The 20,430-nt window shown below is 41.0% G+C and overlaps 1 protein-coding gene across 1 annotated transcript; it reads left to right on the forward strand.

Annotated features, from left to right (window-relative positions):
- Window positions 1-3,149: 3,149 nt before the first annotated feature.
- On the forward strand, window positions 3,150-18,159 carry LOC122767306 (ATP-binding cassette sub-family D member 2-like). Its single transcript, XM_044022754.1, has 10 exons — window positions 3,150-4,279; window positions 5,529-5,709; window positions 7,131-7,252; window positions 10,894-11,056; window positions 12,218-12,312; window positions 13,784-13,929; window positions 15,401-15,546; window positions 16,645-16,729; window positions 17,702-17,827; window positions 17,953-18,159. The coding sequence occupies exons 1-10, from the start codon at window positions 3,335-3,337 to the stop codon at window positions 18,152-18,154; spliced, it is 2,211 nt and encodes a 736-aa protein (XP_043878689.1). The 5' UTR covers window positions 3,150-3,334; the 3' UTR covers window positions 18,155-18,159.
- Window positions 18,160-20,430: the final 2,271 nt, after the last annotated feature.

Genomic DNA, 20,430 nt, shown 5'->3' on the forward strand with positions numbered 1-20,430 from the left:
CCACAGATATTTTTACATATATGCTAATGAGTGCTATTTATTGTGAGGCGTTTTTGACACTTTAAATTTACATTATGTGTTCTCACCTTTATTTTCTTTTTTAGTAGCAATCTGGTTGACAATAAACAAAGTCACAAGGTCCAAACTAGCAGAACCAGAACCGGGACCACCAGCTCCAGGGGATGTTGGCAAAGTTAATCCCAAGTTGTTCAATTTCTTTTGCATTTTTCTCTTTTCAAAAAAGTCCTGAGAGTAGAGAGCAACCGTTTAGTTGTTAATATTTATAAGGACTCGTGGAAGGAAATCTGAAATCGTGGAAAGTATTATTTATTTGTGTCACCCTTTGCTTTTTGGCGTCGTCTTTCATGGTTAGCCGACTCCTGCGGGGACAATGACAACAGCTCAGTTAGCTTATAGACCGATGCTAGCATTAGCACGGCAGCTATAACTAAAATGGTATCACCTCTCTTACCTCGAACCTCCAACCCAATTCATGTTCAACGGCTGTGAATACAGTGACTCCGCCGAGGTGAGTGTTCAAACAATGACAACGCTATGCTCAGTGTTTGTGTGAAACTTCAGAAAGTGCACTCTCACCCTGCTAAGTAGCTAACTTTAGCTAAAGCTAAAGTCCCGCGAGCTGAGTGGGTCAACAACAAGTCTGCCACGCGCCAAACAGAAATCTTCATACATGTGAAGTAAATACTCAAACCGCCTGTGTAAAATATACTTTTTTAGTAAATATAACCAATGCTTTCTCTGTTAAGCAAAAAATGTACTGTAAATTGGTGTTGCAATCTTATTATACAGTTGCATCCTGCCTGAGACAGTGTTGCCAGGCAACGCAGCCAAAGTGGCTGGGAAAGCAGAGCATGTACTGTATGTATCATTATTAATCATCATCATCACTGGTGTCACTGAACAGACAGCCTCTCTTTGTTGTGCTGGTGATGAGCTCCGCAGTTGTTCGAGCTTTTGATGAAAAAAATGTGGCGTTTCAAAATGTGTTGCCATGGTGAGGATAATTGATGATGACTGCAGTGACTTAAAAAAAGACTCGTGGTATATCAACAGATTCACATTTTTAATTACTATTATTTATTTTGGCAAAACCTTTAAACATTTTCACACAACATTTGCTAAAACACACCAGCTGCTGCTGCTGTTCATATTGATATTTATGACAACACAACGTGATCAGCCAATAAGTTAAAGCAATGCTGCCCTCTTGTGTCTTTATATTGTTAATACATTTTTAAATTCATTGACATAAAACACATGATGCACATTTAAAAGCAGTGGGTCACATGGTCCCTAACTTTATGAAACAATCAGAGAATGATATAGACTGCATGTGGGGCTGCAACTAATATTTACTGTATTTTCATTAATGAGTGTTTGATTAGTTATTTAGTGCATAATATGTCAGAAAATCTTCAGTCCAGACATTCATTTTTTATGGTTTCTTGGGTTTTCCAAAATAAATAAAAAAAAACACTTAATATTTTTGGTTTACATAAGAAGAAAGGAAATTAGCTAATTTTTAGTCAAACTGATAATAATAGGTTCACAAGGTTAAATTAATCATTGATAGTGACAGCCCACTGCCTATTGCTCTTGCTTGCTTGTTTTTTGCAGTTCAGTGCATTGTGAAAATGTAACATTCAAACATGTGGCCTGACTGTGGTTTTAAATCCTTACTGCATCAAAAATAATGTCCAGTGACAGTGTTTCAGTGTTCCACTACATTAATGATGCTGATGAACAAATTTGACCTGATGAACAAATATGATCCTCTTTCCTGTTTCGACACACGACCAATGAAAAGCTCACAGACGGTAGTAGTGTCAAGTTAGCGGAAACAACTGCAGCTGTGGTTAATCTGTTTAAAAAAATAATGTAACTTGATCTACAGGATGCGGTTGACACTCATTTATAATATGTTGCTGTACTGTTAAGACTGTACAACCAACATTGCTCTCAATACACCATGTGCACTATATCTCATGTTAAGTCACCAACCCTGTTTTCTCTATATTTTCTCAAATTCTTGCATTAAGGCCCCCACAAATTATAGAAATTAAAGAAATCTTCCACCTGGATTTCTACAGTATATTAGCAAGAATCTGTCACAACATTGAAGTAAACAGATCACAAATTTAAACATTTTGTCCCTATTATGAATTAATTATCTTCATAAATATCCACGATCTCAGTATTGCTTAACAAAACTGTGTTGTGACTCTTTATTGTATTGTATTAGATAGTATTACAGTTTAATTGTGCAGAGCATAGACTGTGCTCTACACTAACCTGCCACTTTATTAAGCAAACCACACACCGGAATGGGAAGGAAAAGTGATTGAGTGACTTTCAAGTTACTGTTGTTGGTACCTTGTTGGTTCCATACAGGCTGGTCCATTTGTATTACAGAAATTGCAGATCTACTCGGATTATCACTCATTTCCACCCATCTGTGGAGTTTACAGAGAATGATCAGAATAAGAGAGAATATATTCTAAATGAACTCAATTAACTTCCCGTTACAGTAACTAATGTATGCAGAGGACCAGCTTTGAACACTCCAGACACTTCACTGTGTCCTGTGTACCTAATAAAATGATAGGAGCCACCTGCAGTACCTCCAATGCCCCCCTGTGGGCCATAACCCCACAGGTCCAGTCCAGACATCTGATTGTGAGACTGCAGATTAAGACACAGGATAAGTCCAATCACCTCTCCCTTTCCCTCGTGTCAGAGAACAGTCATACCAGAAAGGATAATGTTCTAATTTGTGCAAAAACTTTCTGCTGCAAACCCTTTGTGGTTTTTCCCATCGGTTTTTTTAATACTTCGACGGTTTGTATATTCTGGCTGCTGTTGAAACCTGGCGACACAACAAGGCAGCCTCTGAAAATCAAGGTTCTTGCCTCAAGAACATAGAAAAGACTTATTTTGAAACACCAGAAAGCAAATCATTTGTATACACTTAAACCCATAAAAAGTCAATTCAATTTCTGCCATCAACCCCCCTCAAAATGGTAAATACTGCACCTTTAAGTTACAATTTCTCTTACCATGATTGTAAGTGTTGACGTTAGGCTTTTACTCTGAAATGTAGAACCGGAAGCGCAGGTGGTTAACTTTGTTCCTGCTTGACACTGGATCTAAAAAGGAGCAGGATGTAACGGTTCATGTACCGAGCTTTCTCCGCATCAGTCATCTATCATCGGTCGGACTCTCCTCTCATGTCGACGTGGGGGCTCTGGCTGCTCTGGCTGCGGGGGATGGCTGATGTGAGGACCGTCAGCGGAGACCACTAACGTTTGAAAACATGTCCAACATCCTCGATGCGGCGTCCAAAGTGAGATGGGACCGCACTGCTGCGGCGAAGCGAGCCGTGTTACTCGCTGCCGCTGCTTACGGCATCAAAACACTGTACCCCATCATCTGCAGGCAGATCAGCAAAGGCAAAGATCCAGAGAGGAACCGCCGGCTTTCGAAGGCGGAGAACGGCTCCACCTGTTCAGGAAACGGTCAGATAGTTGCCGCGGGTGAGAGGAAGACATCACCAGGGGTTAACGCTGCGTTTTTCAAGCAGATCCTCGAACTCGGTAAGATCCTCTTCCCCAAGCTTGTATCCAAAGAGCTCGCTTTGCTCTCCCTACACTCTGTGGCGCTGGTATCCAGGACGTTTCTGTCCATATACGTGGCCAGCTTGGACGGTAAGATCGTCAAAACGATCGTGGAGAAGAAGCCCAGGCGCTTCATCCTCCAGCTCATCAAATGGCTCCTCATTGCCATCCCGGCCACGTTCGTCAACAGCGCCATCCGCTACCTGGAGTGCAAACTGGCTCTGGCCTTCCGCACCCGGTTGGTGAACCATGCCTACCGGACCTACTTCACCGACCAGACCTACTACAAAGTCAGCAACATGGACGGGAGACTGGCCAACCCGGACCAGTCTCTCACTGAGGACGTCATGATGTTCTCCCAGTCCGTGGCTCACCTCTATTCCAACCTCACCAAGCCCATCCTGGATGTGATGCTGACCTCCTACACCCTGATCCAGACTGCCCGCTCCAGGGGGGCCAACGCCACCGGGCCCACCATGCTGGCCGGCCTGGTGGTCTTCGCCACGGCGAAGGTGCTGCGCGCCTGCTCGCCCAGGTTTGGGAAGCTGGTGGCCGAGGAGGCTCACAGGAAGGGCTACCTGCGCTATGTGCACTCCAGGATCATCGCAAATGCTGAGGAAATAGCTTTCTACAGAGGTCACAAGGTGAGCAGGGGTGAATAATAATAATAATGACAGATGTGTAATATGCAGCATGTTATGGATTGAGTTGTTTCCAGCCTTTTACTGAAAATTCCATTTCATTTCATTGCAAATATCTGCTGTATCAGTTCAAAGTAGGTGTTAAAAATGACATTTAAATAGGCAGAAATCATTATGCTCAACACTGGCTCTTGTCACAATGTATATTATAAATTGGGTCACAATAGTTTCTTTTAAAAAAAGTGAGTCTCCCATTAAAAAGTTTGGGAAACACTGGTTTAAACTATGATGCAGTCATTTTCTACAATGTGATAAGATCTGATAATATTATGTTTTTAACAATGACTTTTAAAGGTGACAAGACCAGACCAAATCTGTGGAAAATGTTTCTGCCAATTTTTACTGCCACTTCTGTAACATGTTATATTATTATTGGAAAAGTTAAAGCAAATTTAATTATTTAGCACCTCAACCCATGTTTGGTTCTTTTCCCAGCCCCTACGTCCCCTACAAGATTTTTTTTAAATTTATTTTTAAACAGAATATTTTATTGTAACCACATTATTATTATTATTAGAAAGTAATATGTGAACAATATCAGATTTCATTTCATATTCACTGTAAAAAATACTGGTGGATGCCAGAGGGTCCATGGAACCATATTTGAGAATCACTGCCGTGTATGTCCAAAGCTTCAGAGCTTCACACTATTAGTGCACCAAGATACAAACATAACATCACCTAAATCACAACACAACAACACAAAATTTGAAATGGTGTCCCTCTACATGGACCCAATTCATGCTGTTATTCAGTGGTTCACATCCTCAAATCAATATGCAAATAATTAAAGACCAAAATGAATTGGCACAGTAAACATGGGACTTTCAGGGCCTCACAGAGAACTCACAGCCTTGGGGGCCATCCACATGGAAATGGGTTGAGGTGAATACATACTTTTTTTGTTCGAACGGAAATGGCGTTTTAGGGGACCTGACAGCTGCCCACTTTGCTTAGTTCATGGTTTCCTCTTTTAGTTAACTGTAGAAGACACATTTTGACTTTTCATTTTTATTTTGATAACTCAGGTAAAACCTTGAAGGTAATCATCATATTACCTTCAAGATTTTAATCAAGGCACATCATTGCCTTGGAAGGTTTGTGTAAATCGCATCCTTTATCAGACTTGATGCATAAAAGCAAAAACAATGAATGACATCAATACTCTGCCGTTATATACCGGCCACTGCAGGTGGAGATGCGTCAGCTGCAGAAATGTTACCGGGCTCTGGCCGAGCAGATGAACCTGATCCTGTCCAAGCGTCTGTGGTACATCATGATCGAGCAGTTCCTCATGAAGTACGTGTGGAGCAGCAGTGGACTCGTCATGGTCGCCGTGCCGATCATCACGGCCACCGGCTTCGCCGACAACGGTAAGGACACCCACAGTGTTCCAAGTATTTTCTTTCAGAAATGTCTGTGAAATCCAAAACTGTGGTTTGCAAAATCCAAATCCAAAGCTGCTGCGTGACTGAAAAGCAAACTAAACCCAGTTCAATAAATCTCCAGATTATCTTTTTACAGTTGGATCATCATCTCCAAAACCAAGCTACTGCTACTGCTTCCTTAAAGCAAGAGCTGATTAGCATGTGTGAGTAACTGCCTCCCACAGTGACTCATGACATTTCAGTTGCATCAGAAGTAACTGAGTTACTGAATTCCTTTGTTTGCTGTGCTACTGTTCCAGTGTCATCATTGCTGTTTAAAAAACCTTTTTCTAATGATCACGCTTATACACAAGTGTGGACATGTGGTGGGGACAGGTTCACATGAGGGAAACACTTTGGCTAATCCACATTAATCCATTTTAATTTAAAAAGACATTAATTCTGCTCCAAATATTCGAGCTGTCCACATTTTAGTATCCTGAAAATTGAGAAATTTGCTGCTGGCTCTATTTTTCGGTTTCCAGTTTAGCTGGCGGCTAGTTGTTAGCATGTCGACCGTCATTCCCAGTCTTCCTGCATCCATAAACTTATAGATAATTCATTATTTAAGCTGACAGAGCATGGAGTCAGTCTCTTCATCAGTCCAACAAATATACCAGCCTTGTTTATGTCATTGTCTGTGTACTGGCTTCTTCTATAGTTTTTGGGTTTAAGGTGGGAGTGTAAATTGTGGGGCACGTGCAGAGTACCCAGGCCAGCTTAAGTCTTACTCTGGTCCTACCGAATGTCTTCATGCAGTAATGTTGTTATCTGGGTATAATTGCATCCATCCATCCATGACATAGGGTGAAAGGCAGGGTACACCCTGTACAGATCACCAGTCCATCACAGGGCCGCAACCATCCACTCTCACTCTCACACCCACGGTCAATTTACAGTGTCCAATTTACCTAATATTTACCCATATTGCATGCTTTTGGACTGTGGGAGGAAACCAGAGAACCCGGATAAAACCTACACACACGGGGAGAACATGCAAATTCCATGCAGACTCCTTCCTGCTGCACAGGCAAGAGTGCTAACCACTACCTTATCTGGGTATTATTGTCTGAAATTCCATTTGGTACCATTTTTTGTTTAAATGTTGGATTAACACAATATTTTGGAGTTTTTTTCTAACATCATATAATCATACTGAATAACAATCGTTCTCATTGGTTGTTCTCGGCAACAGCTTTACCGTCAGCTGTTCGCTAATATTTACTTTTTGGTTCCATCTTGTTGTTGGTTTCATAACAGAAATGTGTGAATAATAATAAGATAATTCCACTCCACTAAACATCTGTGTGGTTCCGCAGTGTCTTAAACCACGTGCTTCACTTCTGTCCACCGTGTCTGTCCTCTAGAAACAGCAGATGGTCAGAGACAGGTGATGGTGAGTGAGAGGACGGAGGCTTTCACCACCGCCCGCAACCTCTTGGCCTCAGGAGCCGATGCCATCGAGAGGATCATGTCCTCCTACAAAGAGGTGAGGACGCTGGCATGTCGACTTGAATGTAGCATTGCTGGAGTGCTGTATGTCTTTGTCAGAAAAGAATAAGGGGGATTCTCCTCTGTCTATCTCTGCCACTAAGGCAGCTTTTTATACTCTGTCATTCCGTTCCTATACAATCATCCTCAGACTTTAAAATAAATACCATGACTTACAAGATATTTACAGTAAATGTACATAAAATGTCTTGTAGAAAATGACAATGGAGCCATTCTCAGAAACCTTTAAACATTGTGCCTCATCTCTGTATGTATATATATATACAGTATATATCTGTGAATACTGTATATCTATATGTAAAGTAGCCATTCATAAAAACTCCTTCAATCCAGTTGGACCTGTTTTCAAGCATACTTTGATTCCAGCTGCTTTAATGTGAGACTTTGCTTTCTGGTTTTAGTTTTATACAACAACCAAGTGATTATGACAGAACAAGTGAACTATTTCTCAATTTTTCAATACTATTTCTACATTAAACGTCACACTATGTCAATATTTAGGGCAAGATGAAGAGGTCTGGATGTTTTCGCAGTGCAGCAACTTTACACCATCATGTGACATTTAAAATCATGCAAAAATGAGTTGTCAATAGACTTTCAAATGATTTTGGGACCAGTGGTTGATGAATAAGAGACAGACTAAAGTAGAAATGAAGGCTGTCAACAAGTCTCTGCTTTTCCCGTGTGGAGCTCACCGTGCATGCACAGAAATATTTTTCGTGTCCAGACTGAAAAAAGCAAAGAAAGACATTAATGAATGAAAGGCCTTGTTCATTCAACACCAAACCCCTGATCTCCTGTTGCATTTTAATCCAAAAATAAAAGCAAGACCCATTCATGCAGTCTCTCTTTTAGGCTTTATTTTAAGGTTCATAAGAGGATTTGGCAGCGGTACATTTGTGGTGAGGCTGTATTGCAGTGCAGATGGTTTGTACTTGTCTAACTGTGATTATAGACTCACCCTGTCTTTTTGACATCTGCTTTTTTTATTCCATGCCATCCTGTCATTCCCTTCGTAAAGAATTGTATGTAGCATTCGAGCAACAGTCGGGTGAACTTGTGCCGCCTGTCTGTCTGTGTCTTACGTCATCTCGGTCCGTGTCTGTGTTGAAAAGGAGAATTTGAAACACTGAAGGTTGTTGTTTGCACACACACACAAAGCTCAACTGCACTAACCTGTGAAATCTGCAGAAAACACATCTCAACTTGGACCGTTCAGTCATGTGTCGGCCCGCGGCTGAGCAGATATCTTGTCATTTACATTGCCAACGCAATTGCTAGATGGTGCATGTTTTAGCCTGCACACAGCTCCATTCCATGAGTGTGTATTAAGTACAGTGAGCAGCAAGTCCCTGCTTGTTAGTCCAGGAGATGTGCAAGTGTGTGTGTGTGTGTGTGTGCAGTTTAACAGCAGTGATGGAGCACATTCCTGAGGCAGTGTGCCTCGCTCACACCCCCAAACACTGACTGTTTTATTATCGTTGTGCAGGGCATGTTGTTTGTTGTGTGTGTGGTCAAGTCTCAGCTCATGGTAGTCGGTGACTCATCTTTTAGAATGGGCCTCGTTCAAATGCCTCCGTTCTGATTCAGTCTAGACATTATTTTATTTTTTGACAGCTTTTGAAAAACAGACGTCCAGACAAGAACATTCTCTGAAAAATGTGGAAATGCAAACGTTGCATCGGATCAGGTTGGTTTTCTTTTATGTGTGTCAGACTACTGACACCATTAAGGAAAACAATTGAATCCAGTAGTATTTAAAAGGCATCCATTTCTCAAGATTATCAAAACAGTTGGCAATTCATTTAATAACTGATCAATAATGGATACATCAATTCACTGTTTTAGCCCTACTAATTTTGATAAGTCTTTTCTTGGATAAACACCGACTTTGTCAGCACCTGTTGTCAGAGAGTCGGAGAGACCAAAACCTGGTCCTAATGAGGCAGACACTAATTTCTGAGAATCTGGTTAAGGTTAGGGTTTGGCATTTACTGGTTATGGTTAAGGTTAGGCATAAGGGTTTGTTTAGGCTGTCCAAATGGACGGCAAGTGCAGTGAAGTGTCCTAAAAAGCATAGCTGTGCAAACTGTGTGTGTGTGTCCAGAGCTTCGTCTCTTGAGGCTTAGCCTGGCTGTGAATAATCCTCCATCTGTTGATCTTTCAGCCCACACTTCTGCATCACTTCCTCACTTTCTCTCTTCATCCTCTCTCTCTCTCTCTCTCTCTCTCTCTGTCTTTCTCTCCAGTAATCCAGTACATAAACACATTTTGGCAAATGAGAAGGACATTTATGGTCACTGTGCTGTTAGAACAAGAACCATGGCAGGATACACTTGGCCAGTACCCACAGTATATCCTCCTCCTTTGAAGTGATATTTTATTTGGTAGTTTTGTGACCCAGTGTTAACCTACCTTCCCCAAATGGTCAAATGGTCAAACAAGTGTAGCGGGTACGTTTTGTCTTGAATGCACGTCAGGTGGCATGTGCATTGTTTAAAGATAAAACTGCACATTATGTAGCTGCATTAAATTCCCCTCCTCAGAATTCTGCAGTCTGCACAACACCTGCAAGACACAAGTCTGGCCTTTGTTCCATATTGTCATTATTACAGCGTGTGTAGTGTGTTTTTTGGCAAGATGTGATCACACACGTAGATTTGCGACTGTCACACCTGATTACTACAGTGATAGCTTGTTTGCCTAAGGTCCTATCATATTACAGATACTGATCAGTGCGATACAATGTTTTTACAAAATTATAGGTAAAATAGGCTCCCACAGCTCAGTTGAACACTGCAGTGTGGCACACATGTATCTTTTACTTAGTTACTTACTCACCAAGTTATATGATTCTTTTTCCATTACCTAACCCAGTGTTTTTGACCAGATTGGCTGATTGATAACGGCGTTAGGAGGTAAACACGAATACAAATATTTTCTTCTAATGCTTTTTCACTTGTCCAGTCCCCCCAGTCCAGTCCAGTAATTCATTCTTGCTCGTTTGACACGGTCTCCTCTCCGCAGGCTCACGCACCGTCCATGAATTCCCAGAATTAGTGTTTGTTGTTTAATACAGTCAAGCTGTGTCAACAGCCAGCACAGTCTTGCTCGTCTCACTGCAGGGTGCAGCAGCAAAGCCAAAGCAAGAGGGTGATTTTTCTCTTGTTCTTCATATGAGTGTCATTAGAACACTCTTTTTGTCTTTAAATATATTTGTCTTTGCTGTTTCTACCTTTTTACTTTCAAGGTTGTTGAAAATGTGAATTTATTAGTTTCTCTTTATTCTGGATGGATAATGAATATACATATAGGGCTGATTATAGATTAGTATCAATAGAATGGTTATAGATTAGTATCAAGATACTATCAGTATCACATTATGTCGTCATGCACTCAGACATGGAGCAACTTTCTGTTCTCATATTTATTCCATGTCACAATAGATCATCTTGCTGTACCGTCATTCATCAGACAAGCACCAGATTAAAAACTCACTACTCACTGACCTTTATCACGCTGTGATCTTCTCTCGAGTTATCCTGACACAACGCTGACATTTAGCAGAGAGTGACCGTTGCTCCCCGTGTGTGTCTCTGTGTGTGTTTTTGGGGACAGGTCACAGAGTTGGCAGGCTACACTGCACGAGTCCACAACATGTTCGAGGTGTTCGAGGACGTCCAGAGGGGTGTTTACAAGCGCTCCTCTCTATCGACCACAACAGGAGCAGAGAAGAAGAGCAAGCCTGAGATGCACATAGATGGACCGCTGGAGATAAAGGGTAGGCCTGCTCTGCTGTACAAACACGTGCATTTGCTTGTCTCATCAGCTGCCAGTGTCACTGCAGCTTTGTTGGGCAAACTTTTACCACTTCCTCTGTCTGCACTACAGAGCGTTGGCTGTATCTCAGTGTATAACGGCCACTCAAATAAACCCAAATCTAACAGACCAGTAGTCACTTTTACACTAATGGTTATTGTCAATCATTCTAGGGATGCAAGTAAGGAATACTTTTTTGTTATGGATTCACTTGTCAAATGTTTTCAAAATAATTTCTATTATGAGATTAGTTGATTTCAGAAAATAGTGAAAAAGGTTGACTGTTTTTTCCCAGACTTCAAAGAAACGCCAAAGTACTCAAATGTCTCAAACAGATTTTGTTGCTGTCGTCACCGTGTATAAACCACAACATATTCCTATTGAAGAAGATGTAATCACAAAACCTCTTAACCTCTAATCCAATAATTATTATTTTCATTTATAAAAATATTATGTAAATGAAATAATAATTTTCAAAATAAAGGTCCAGTGTGTAAAGCTTTGGTGAAACTATTTTTATTAGGCAGAAATTGAAGATTAAGTAATACACTTATATATGTATAAGTAATAAGTAATAAATATATATATATATATATACATTATTTCTACTGCCAAACTAACAATAAGCAACTTTTACACATGCACTTTACCACTTGACACGTACAGTGTTTTGTGCTGCGCCGCATCTAAGATGATGTTTAACTGGTCAATTTAGCAGCCACTCACAACAATTACACCTAGTGGACACTGACCACAGGATGCAATTCCACCCTGAAGTGTTGTACAGACACTTAAATGGGACGCTTAACAAAAAGCGGAATGAGTTCCTTGCTTATCAACATGATGTTACAAGCAATCAGCAACATTGAGGTCAGCGGCGTCATTCCTTCTGTAAATGTCCACGTCATTTGACCCTGGTATGAATCTCTGTTAAGTAAAAAGAGATAAGTAGTAAGTAAAGTAGTAAAGAGGGATTTTAAAACCCATAATTCCTGTATTTTTAAGTATAATCCTGTTCATATCCATGCAAATGCCTTGGCTGTAAGAGTCTAATCCTTTCAACTCTAAAAGACAGATACTTCTCATCCTTGTCCTTGTTTTTTCCTGTCTATTGTGTCTACAGGTGAAGTGATAGATGTGGACCAAGGCATTGTGTGTGAAAATGTACCAATTATCACGCCCAATGGGGACGTCGTCGTGTCTTGCTTGAATTTTAAGGTGAGACCGCTATACTCACTGTCACCTGCTCTGTTGAATTCAACCAATTTGCTTGTATTGAAAAGTATGTGCTGTTGTGAATCCTGGATTTTAAATTACAACGTTATCCTCAGACAACACAATACAGGAATATTAGGAAAATAATGGAAAACATTACAAGGGAGAGCCACACTTCGTCATCAAACTGCCTGAGGGATTTGTTATCGGTGGTGTGGCATTTAATAACATTTAAGATCAACTCTCTGAGGTCTCATTAGGAAGGAGATGCATCACTCGGGTGGGGCCGTTGAGGCTACTGCAAAGAGCAGTGAAATGATTCACTGGGTGACCTGTATTTTGTGAATAAGAGCAAGTATCGACACTGCTATCTAGGAAAATACTCAAAAACAAACAATTGCATCAGTGACAACACAAGTTGTGTAACCTAGTGGAAAAAAAAAAAAAGTATTTAACTGTTCATTTTCACTCACATTCACTCTGGGACTTGGACAGACAACATTTTCAGACTCAAATAATTGTATTATCCTGATGAATAAATTCAACTGTCTGTTGATGTTAAAGAAGATCATCATGAGTAAATATTATGTTTGGGACACCTGGTTGCTCACCAGGTAAAACAGGTTCCCCCATACACAGAGGTTACAGTCCTTTTCCTCTGCCTTGCAGCTCTTCGTTGTATATCTTTTATGCGACAGTCTGTCCATTCAATAAAGACTTAAAAGTTCCATGTATTAATTAAAAAGGGAATAATTGTTTTTGAACTTAATTAAGTTGCTTATAATTTGACAAACGTCTGGATTTTCTTTCAAAGCTGATTATAAAGTTCATTCTTTCCTGTCATCTTTTTTTTATCTTTTACATGCTTCAGGAGATGGACTGTTATAAACTGAGTGTACATAAGACATTTAGAGCTTAGTGTAGAGCTGAAACAATTGATTAATCGGTTATTAATCGAATCAACAACTATTTTTGATAATCGATTAATCGGTATGAAGCTTTTTTCATGATTAAAACAAGATTTCCGATTGTTTAAGCTTCTTAAATGTGAGTATTTTCTTAATTTCTTTGCTCTGGATAACAAAGAAACCATTCAAAGTGAATCATTTTGGTTTGTGGACAAAACAAGACATTTGAGAACATCATCAGTTCCAGGTTTGACGAACATTGGTCAACATTTTTAAGGTTTTCTGATATTTTATGGACCAAAACGATTAATCGAGAAAATAATCGGCCGATGAATCGATTATGAAAGTAATCGTTAGTTGCAGCTCTAGTGTAGCTTAAAAAGGAGTCGATTCTGTTTGTAAAACATGTATTATTTTGGCTCATCAGAAGTTTTTTTGTGGTCACATGCAATCCGCACACTCACTGATACTACCTCTCTCTCCACAGCTTTACATGTATTATATCCTAATGTTACTGATGACTGACGGCGCCACAGATGAATTGTTAAGCTGTCCCTTTGTTCCAGGTGGAGGAGGACATGCACCTTTTGATCACGGGGCCTAACGGCTGTGGGAAAAGCTCTCTGTTCAGGATCCTCAGCGGCCTGTGGCCTGTTTATGGCGGTCGGCTACACAAACCCTCTCCTCAGCATATGTTTTACATCCCTCAGAGGTATACACACACACACACACACACACACTCTCACACATGCCACAGCAGAGAGTCGTCCCAGAGCAACTGTAGGGTTAGATCTATGTATTGATGAACCCTACCAGTAATTTAATATGCCGTAACAGAAGATGTTTGTGAGAAACCAAAGCACTGGCCACTGTGAAATATTTACCACCTAGAAAAAAGGCCGGAGTTTCTTTCAGTTACGTCATTGACTTCGTTATTGTGTACTATTTAAGTGCACATATGTGAAGTTTGCATCTGTATTGTAGTCTCTTGACAGTAGTTCTGATTATTGTGTTGTCTTTTTTTAAGTGTCACTCAGTGCGTATAATACAATCAGCCTTGGGTTGTGTCCAGTACATTATGTGTTCCAGTGTTTTGTGATATCACATTAAGGGTAATATGAAATGTCTTACGTTTGTGTTATCATCATACCAATAAGTCTGTGTTGTTCTGAGGAGCAGTGTAAACCCTAACAGTCTTCAGTTTATTATCATGACAAAAAAAAGACAAAGTAAAGCTAAGGACAGTAAAATATTGGAATTGAACAGTTAACCTTTTAAAACTGAGCGTTTACACGAGTGCACTCTGCATTGCTGTAGTTTCCCTGACGTTTTACACTTTGCTATCAGAAAACTTCCAACGGTTTCTGAAAAGCTGAAAAGTCGCAAGTCAAACTAACATTTTGGTTATTACGGTAATTACTCGCGTTGTTGCAGGAAGCCCGATAATCAGCGTCTTTGTCGCCAGAGAGGAGAGAGTTGGAAAAAATGCCTGTACATAATTTGCACTTTTTGGCCTGTTTTTGGACATTGAGACTGAAATGTTATTGTAAATATGTTTTATACTGTTCAAATTTCAAATTTAACATGTAGAATCTGTTTTTGTTCATTTTAAATTGTTAAAACAGTATTTTAACATGCAGTGAATTATAAATAACTGCCAGATATTGGACGTTATTCTGGAAAAATGCACAAAAGCACTTAGTTACAGGACATTTTCTTGTCCTTTTATGGTTAAAATAAGCAAAAAAAAAAAAGGGTTATTATCTGTAGGATTTACTCTTTTTTAAAACTGTCCATTCCAGGTAGGTTTGTGTCCATCACTGTGATCCCAAGTTAAATCGTTTCGCAAATAAAAAAAAAAATGTAATGTAGGAGACAAACTGACCTGAAGTGACACAAGGTGAAAACTTTGTAATCCTATCCAGTGATGCAAAGAGCTGCTGACTCAGCAGACTCCCTCCTGCAGGACATTGAATATTTTATACATTGGATCAGACAGCCACCTGGCAGCCGTAACAGAGTCTTATATAGCATCCACAGTAGGAACAGCAGAAGCTTAATGGGCATCCTGTTCTCTTCTTGCTTTGAAGTAAAGAAAATGTTTGCCTTTGTGCACTCATTCAGTTGTTTAGTGTCAGGAGTACTTCTTTTAATTGAGGATTAATGTGTGTGTGTTCCTCTAGGCCCTACATGTCAATGGGATCACTGCGGGACCAGGTGATCTACCCAGACTCAGTGGAGGAAATGGCTGCTAGAGGCATGAGTGACAGGGACCTGGAGGCCATCTTGGATATAGTCAACCTCAATCATATAGTCACCAGAGAGGGAGGTAGGATAAAATTGATAAGGACAGCTTTAGAAACATGTCAACCATTTTTTGTGTTTTTTATGCTCTACTTATGTCTGATTTTCAAGTCATTTTAGAGACCTTGCTCCATTTTAGTGTATAACTGTGATGTGGTTGCCCACATTCACTTCCTGATCACTTCTTTTCGACTCTCGGCAATGAAAGGAAAGCTCTGTCATGCTAATTGTCAGAAATGCAGAGAGAGAGAGAGAATCAGTTTCCTGCTGTGAAATATTTGTATCGGTGCATCTGATATCAGTATCAGTAGATTCTTAAGGTTGATATCAGTATCGGAAAACGTGATATTGAGCCACCCTTAGTCTTAACACTTGAAGTTTGCAATTCAGCCAGCACCGTCTTGGTGCACTCACCCCCTGGTGGCCATCACAGAGTTTCAAACATTTGCGCATCGGTTTAATTTTTTGGACCGCATGCATTTTTCACATACAATCCACTAGATGGCTATCATTATAAGTCCAATTCAGCACGTTTGTGTCACAGAATTATTTTGAATTGGCCCTGCAGGTTTTCTGTTGTTTTGAGATCAAACAGAGTTAGGTAAAGCGTGTTTCCCAGCCCGAAGCTTGGTCGTTTCACTTAACTAGCAGCCTCTCCTCTCTCACTGCCACACAAACAGGGCTATTGTTTCAAAACCAACCCTCCTAAGCTTATTACTGCACGAGGGTCTTAATGTATGAATGGCCGCAGTGTGGAAATGTTGAGAAATGTCTTCATCGCGCAGTCACGGATGCAGGCACATTTGGAATAATGACTTCATGGGACTGGAGCTGTATGTTTAAACTCTGTGGTGAAGTTCACAGACTCGACGAGACCTTTTTATCAAACATCAATGTCGTTCCTTTGCTCTGAGATGGTTGTTAACAGCAGTCTTAGCAGTTTAAATTTCAATTATTCATAGCGTTGCCCAAAATGCCATATTGATCGACTCCATCCTAGAGTTTCCACGACCGTTTCATAGGCCTGTGCTCTCACTTTAAGATGTTGTGTTGCTGTCCTGCTCTATTTGCTCTTTCCACCATCCTTAATAGTCTGTGTGACGTCTTCGTGTTTTTTGTCCAGGCTGGGATGCCGAACTCGACTGGAAGGACGTGCTGTCTGGAGGCGAGAAGCAGCGAATGGGAATGGCTCGCATGTTTTACCACAGGTTAGGAAACGCAGTATCATCACCGCTGTGTTTCACTAGGGCCATTAGCACAGGCTGTAGTTTTCTGACTAGACCTGGTTTTCATCATTTCTGTTGACAAAGACAGAACCAACACATCATCAACAACAAACACCACCAAACGTTACTCACTGCAGCTTAAAGTGTTCCATTTCAAGTAGTTTATTCTGTTTTATTTTTTATTTATCCTTTATTTAGCCAGGAAGGTCCCATTGAGATGCAAGATCTCTTCTTCCAGGGTGTCCTGGTCAAGATAGCAGCACAAATAGTTACGGAGACAAAACTATTTCAGATATAAAACTCACAACAGAATACGAGGAAAAGGAAGTAGTTAAAGGAGATTAAAAAAGAGAGACATAATAAAGTAAAGTGCACGTACAGGCCATAACGACAAGATCCAAATTCTGAGTTTGTTCTTGGAACATTTATGAAAAGTCGAGCGTTATACCTCGCGTTGTAGTTTCTAATGCAATATGATAAAAGACTAGAAATATACTTAGGTAGCTACTGTCGGACATGGGGCCTCACAACCACTTTTTTTGGGATTAATAAAAACAAAGTTTACAGGGGTATGTGCACACACCTGTGCGCCAACCCTGACCCATGTGTATGAACATGTTGGAGACGGAGCACTTTGCGAGATTATCTTATTATTGATCGACTGTATTATAAAGTTTAAAACAAACAAAAGTTTTATTTGTGCTTGTTCTTGAACTGCTCCATAAGCACCTTCAACCAATCAAGTGAAAGCAAAACAGAATCAGATAGAATAACATAGTTCATGTATCACCAAGTAGTTTATTTTTCTCATAGTTAATGAGTGAAATGCGAACCTTCTGTGAATCTTGGGGCAACAGTTTGTTATTTTCACATGATTTGAACACAAAAATAGCCTCAACAGTCACCACCTGGATGAACGGCAATCATTAAAACCATTTCCCTTGTGTCTGTTAGGCCTAAATACGCTCTGTTGGACGAGTGCACCAGTGCTGTGAGCATTGACGTAGAGGGAAAGATTTTCCAGGCTGCTAAGGACACCGGCATCGCCCTGCTCTCCATCACACACAGACCCTCCCTGTGGTAAGACACATAGAATGACCCGGTTTATTTAGCGAAAAAGAAATTGACTTGACCGAGCTGTTCAACCGGACGTAGAATTACAGTATCAACGGCTTGTTTGAAATCCTTCCTCTCGCCACCTCCAGGAAGTACCACACCCACCTGCTGCAGTTTGACGGCGAGGGCGGCTGGCGCTTCGAGCAGCTGGACACAGCCACACGACTCTCCCTCACGGAGGAGAAGCAGCGGCTGGAGTCTCAGCTGGCTGGCATTCCTGAGATGCAGAATCGCCTCAACGAACTCTGCAAGATCCTGGGAGACGACTCTGTCCTTAGAACAGCCGAGTGAGAGGGGAGGGAGGGGAGGGAGGAGGGAGGGGAGGGAAGATGGGAGAAGAGGCCCATGGGGGACTGAGACAATGGGGGAAGAGCAGAATAGAAAAGGGGAAGGAGGAGAACAGTGTTGAAGAGGCAATGAAAGAGTAGTTTTTTTCAGGCTTAGATTTTTTTTTTTTTTTTCTTGCCCCAAGCCTCTTCCACTTTTCATGCCAGCTGGTCTTTCAGCTCTCCCTCTTCTTTTCATCTTTTCTTTGCCCTGGTCCACTTGGAAGAGCGGAATGCAGGGGGGAACCACCAGTTCCCCTGATGTGACGCACATAAACTGCGTAATTGAGTTCTAGATCTCAAATGTTTTTAGTTTCACATCACCTTCCAGCTCATTTTTATGCCGCTGTACAAAGGGGGCAGAACGGATGAATTGATGAGGACTCATTTGTTAGTTTGTTTTTATAGCACTTTGCTTTGCTTTTAGAATCGCTGCATTTTTGCTGGAAAACATTCGATGTAGGACCACCAACTGACATCCAGAGCAGTATTTTACACCCTGTGTGCTGGGTTTTGCAGGATTCACATTTGATTTTTGAAATCTCTAACTTAATCAGTTGACTGTAGCTTTAACTAAACTTAATTTAGTCTCTTAGTTTTTGAAAGGTCGGAAGAGACTGCTCCTCAAAAATGTCACAATATGCCTTTGCTTGGTTAGGGTACAGTATACTGTTAAACTGCGGTACAATCTTTTGTTTTTGTTTCTTTTAACTTCACTCTAATCTGTGTGAGGTCACTGGAAACACCTGAACTACTGATCTCAGACTTGGTCTTAACATCCATCCTCAGTGATCTGATCGTGTCCAGATTGCACTCAACACAGCTCTGAAGGGTCCTACGGTAAAGTGTCCTGAATGTGTTTCTCAGATACAATCACAGAAACCACATTTGGAGGCGGTTTGAGGAAGTCTGTGCTTTCAATCCTCATCTGCATGAATGCAGTTTGTCCTCAGGACAGATTAGAGACAGCACTTTCAGGGTTTTTTTACACTTATAATCAATTTTTCTCTCTCATGTTATAGCAGCATAGCAGAAGAGATTTCATTCGCTCCTCTTTTTTTCTCTCTGTCAGTTGCTGGCGCGCGCATACACTCACACACAGAGACATGCTGACACATCTGTGCTGTCAGACTTGTTTAAAACCAAATTTGTTTCGTGCCAACAATCGGTGACGCCGGCGCGTGTTTGAATAAAGGGCGGGGGAGACAGGTCTGATCATAATATGGTCACGCGAGACACATCCAGTCCTACTTAACCCTATCCATATGCAATTAGGTCACTGAGGTCCGATGTTAATGCTAGCTCTGACTGGGTCCTTACACAAGGCTGGCGAAGGGAGAGCCGCTCAGAGTTTCTATTATTAGAACAATTAGTGACGCAACTCTGACTCCAAAACTAAAGCTTTCTGGTTTATTGAGCAGACACAATGAGCTGAAGAGGCCCTCTGACAAGGCAGAGGGAGCGAGAGCAAGTGGGCGTATCCCGCTAAGTGCAGAATGAACAGGTAGTCTCTGCCACCTGTCGGAGACGCCCGCCCCCCGCCCGCTCCTCCCCTTGTGTTGACACAAAACACAGCGGTGTGTCTGCTGCGTGTCACGCTCCTGCTGGGACTGTGATCCGTCAAATGGTCTCACTGAGCCTGTTTAAACCTGTTCTATACAGTCGACGGGTTAGACGCACATGATGGATGGAACACTATGTCAGTCGACAGCTACGTGCAGCTAATTAACACGTCATATACATTTGGTAATGAAAATGATGCTTTATTTCTTACCTCTTCACAATAGCAGCAAATACAATCTTAATATAATGACAATGTTCCATTATTTATAATATACGGGGCCTTATTGGGTTGTATCACCTGCCATATTAGCATATTTCATATTTGGGCCACTGTACAGTGACATATTGATGTACTGTAAAGGTCAGAGGTCAGGCTTTAGTAGCGTGAGTGGTTTTTCCAGTTGCCGTCAAAGTCGTTTGTTCCTCATTTAGCCTCCGTGTTTGTTGCCAGCAACTTACCTGAAGCTGTGATACTGTGAAACGAGTGATTTTTCACACTAATATTGTTTAAACTGTGGCAGTGGTAGCTTCTGTTGTGTATAGAGTTTTTCCAATGTTTTTCCAGCACAAAGAGGGCGTGAAACAGTGAACAGTAACACTTTTTCATTACAGTACAGTAACAGTATCCTCATGATTTCTCCGTCATCATCATCACTGTCTAAAAGCTTGGTGATAACA

The sequence above is a fragment of the Solea senegalensis genome, linkage group LG3, assembly GCF_019176455.1.
Source record: "Solea senegalensis isolate Sse05_10M linkage group LG3, IFAPA_SoseM_1, whole genome shotgun sequence".
Lineage (NCBI taxonomy): Eukaryota > Metazoa > Chordata > Actinopteri > Pleuronectiformes > Soleidae > Solea > Solea senegalensis.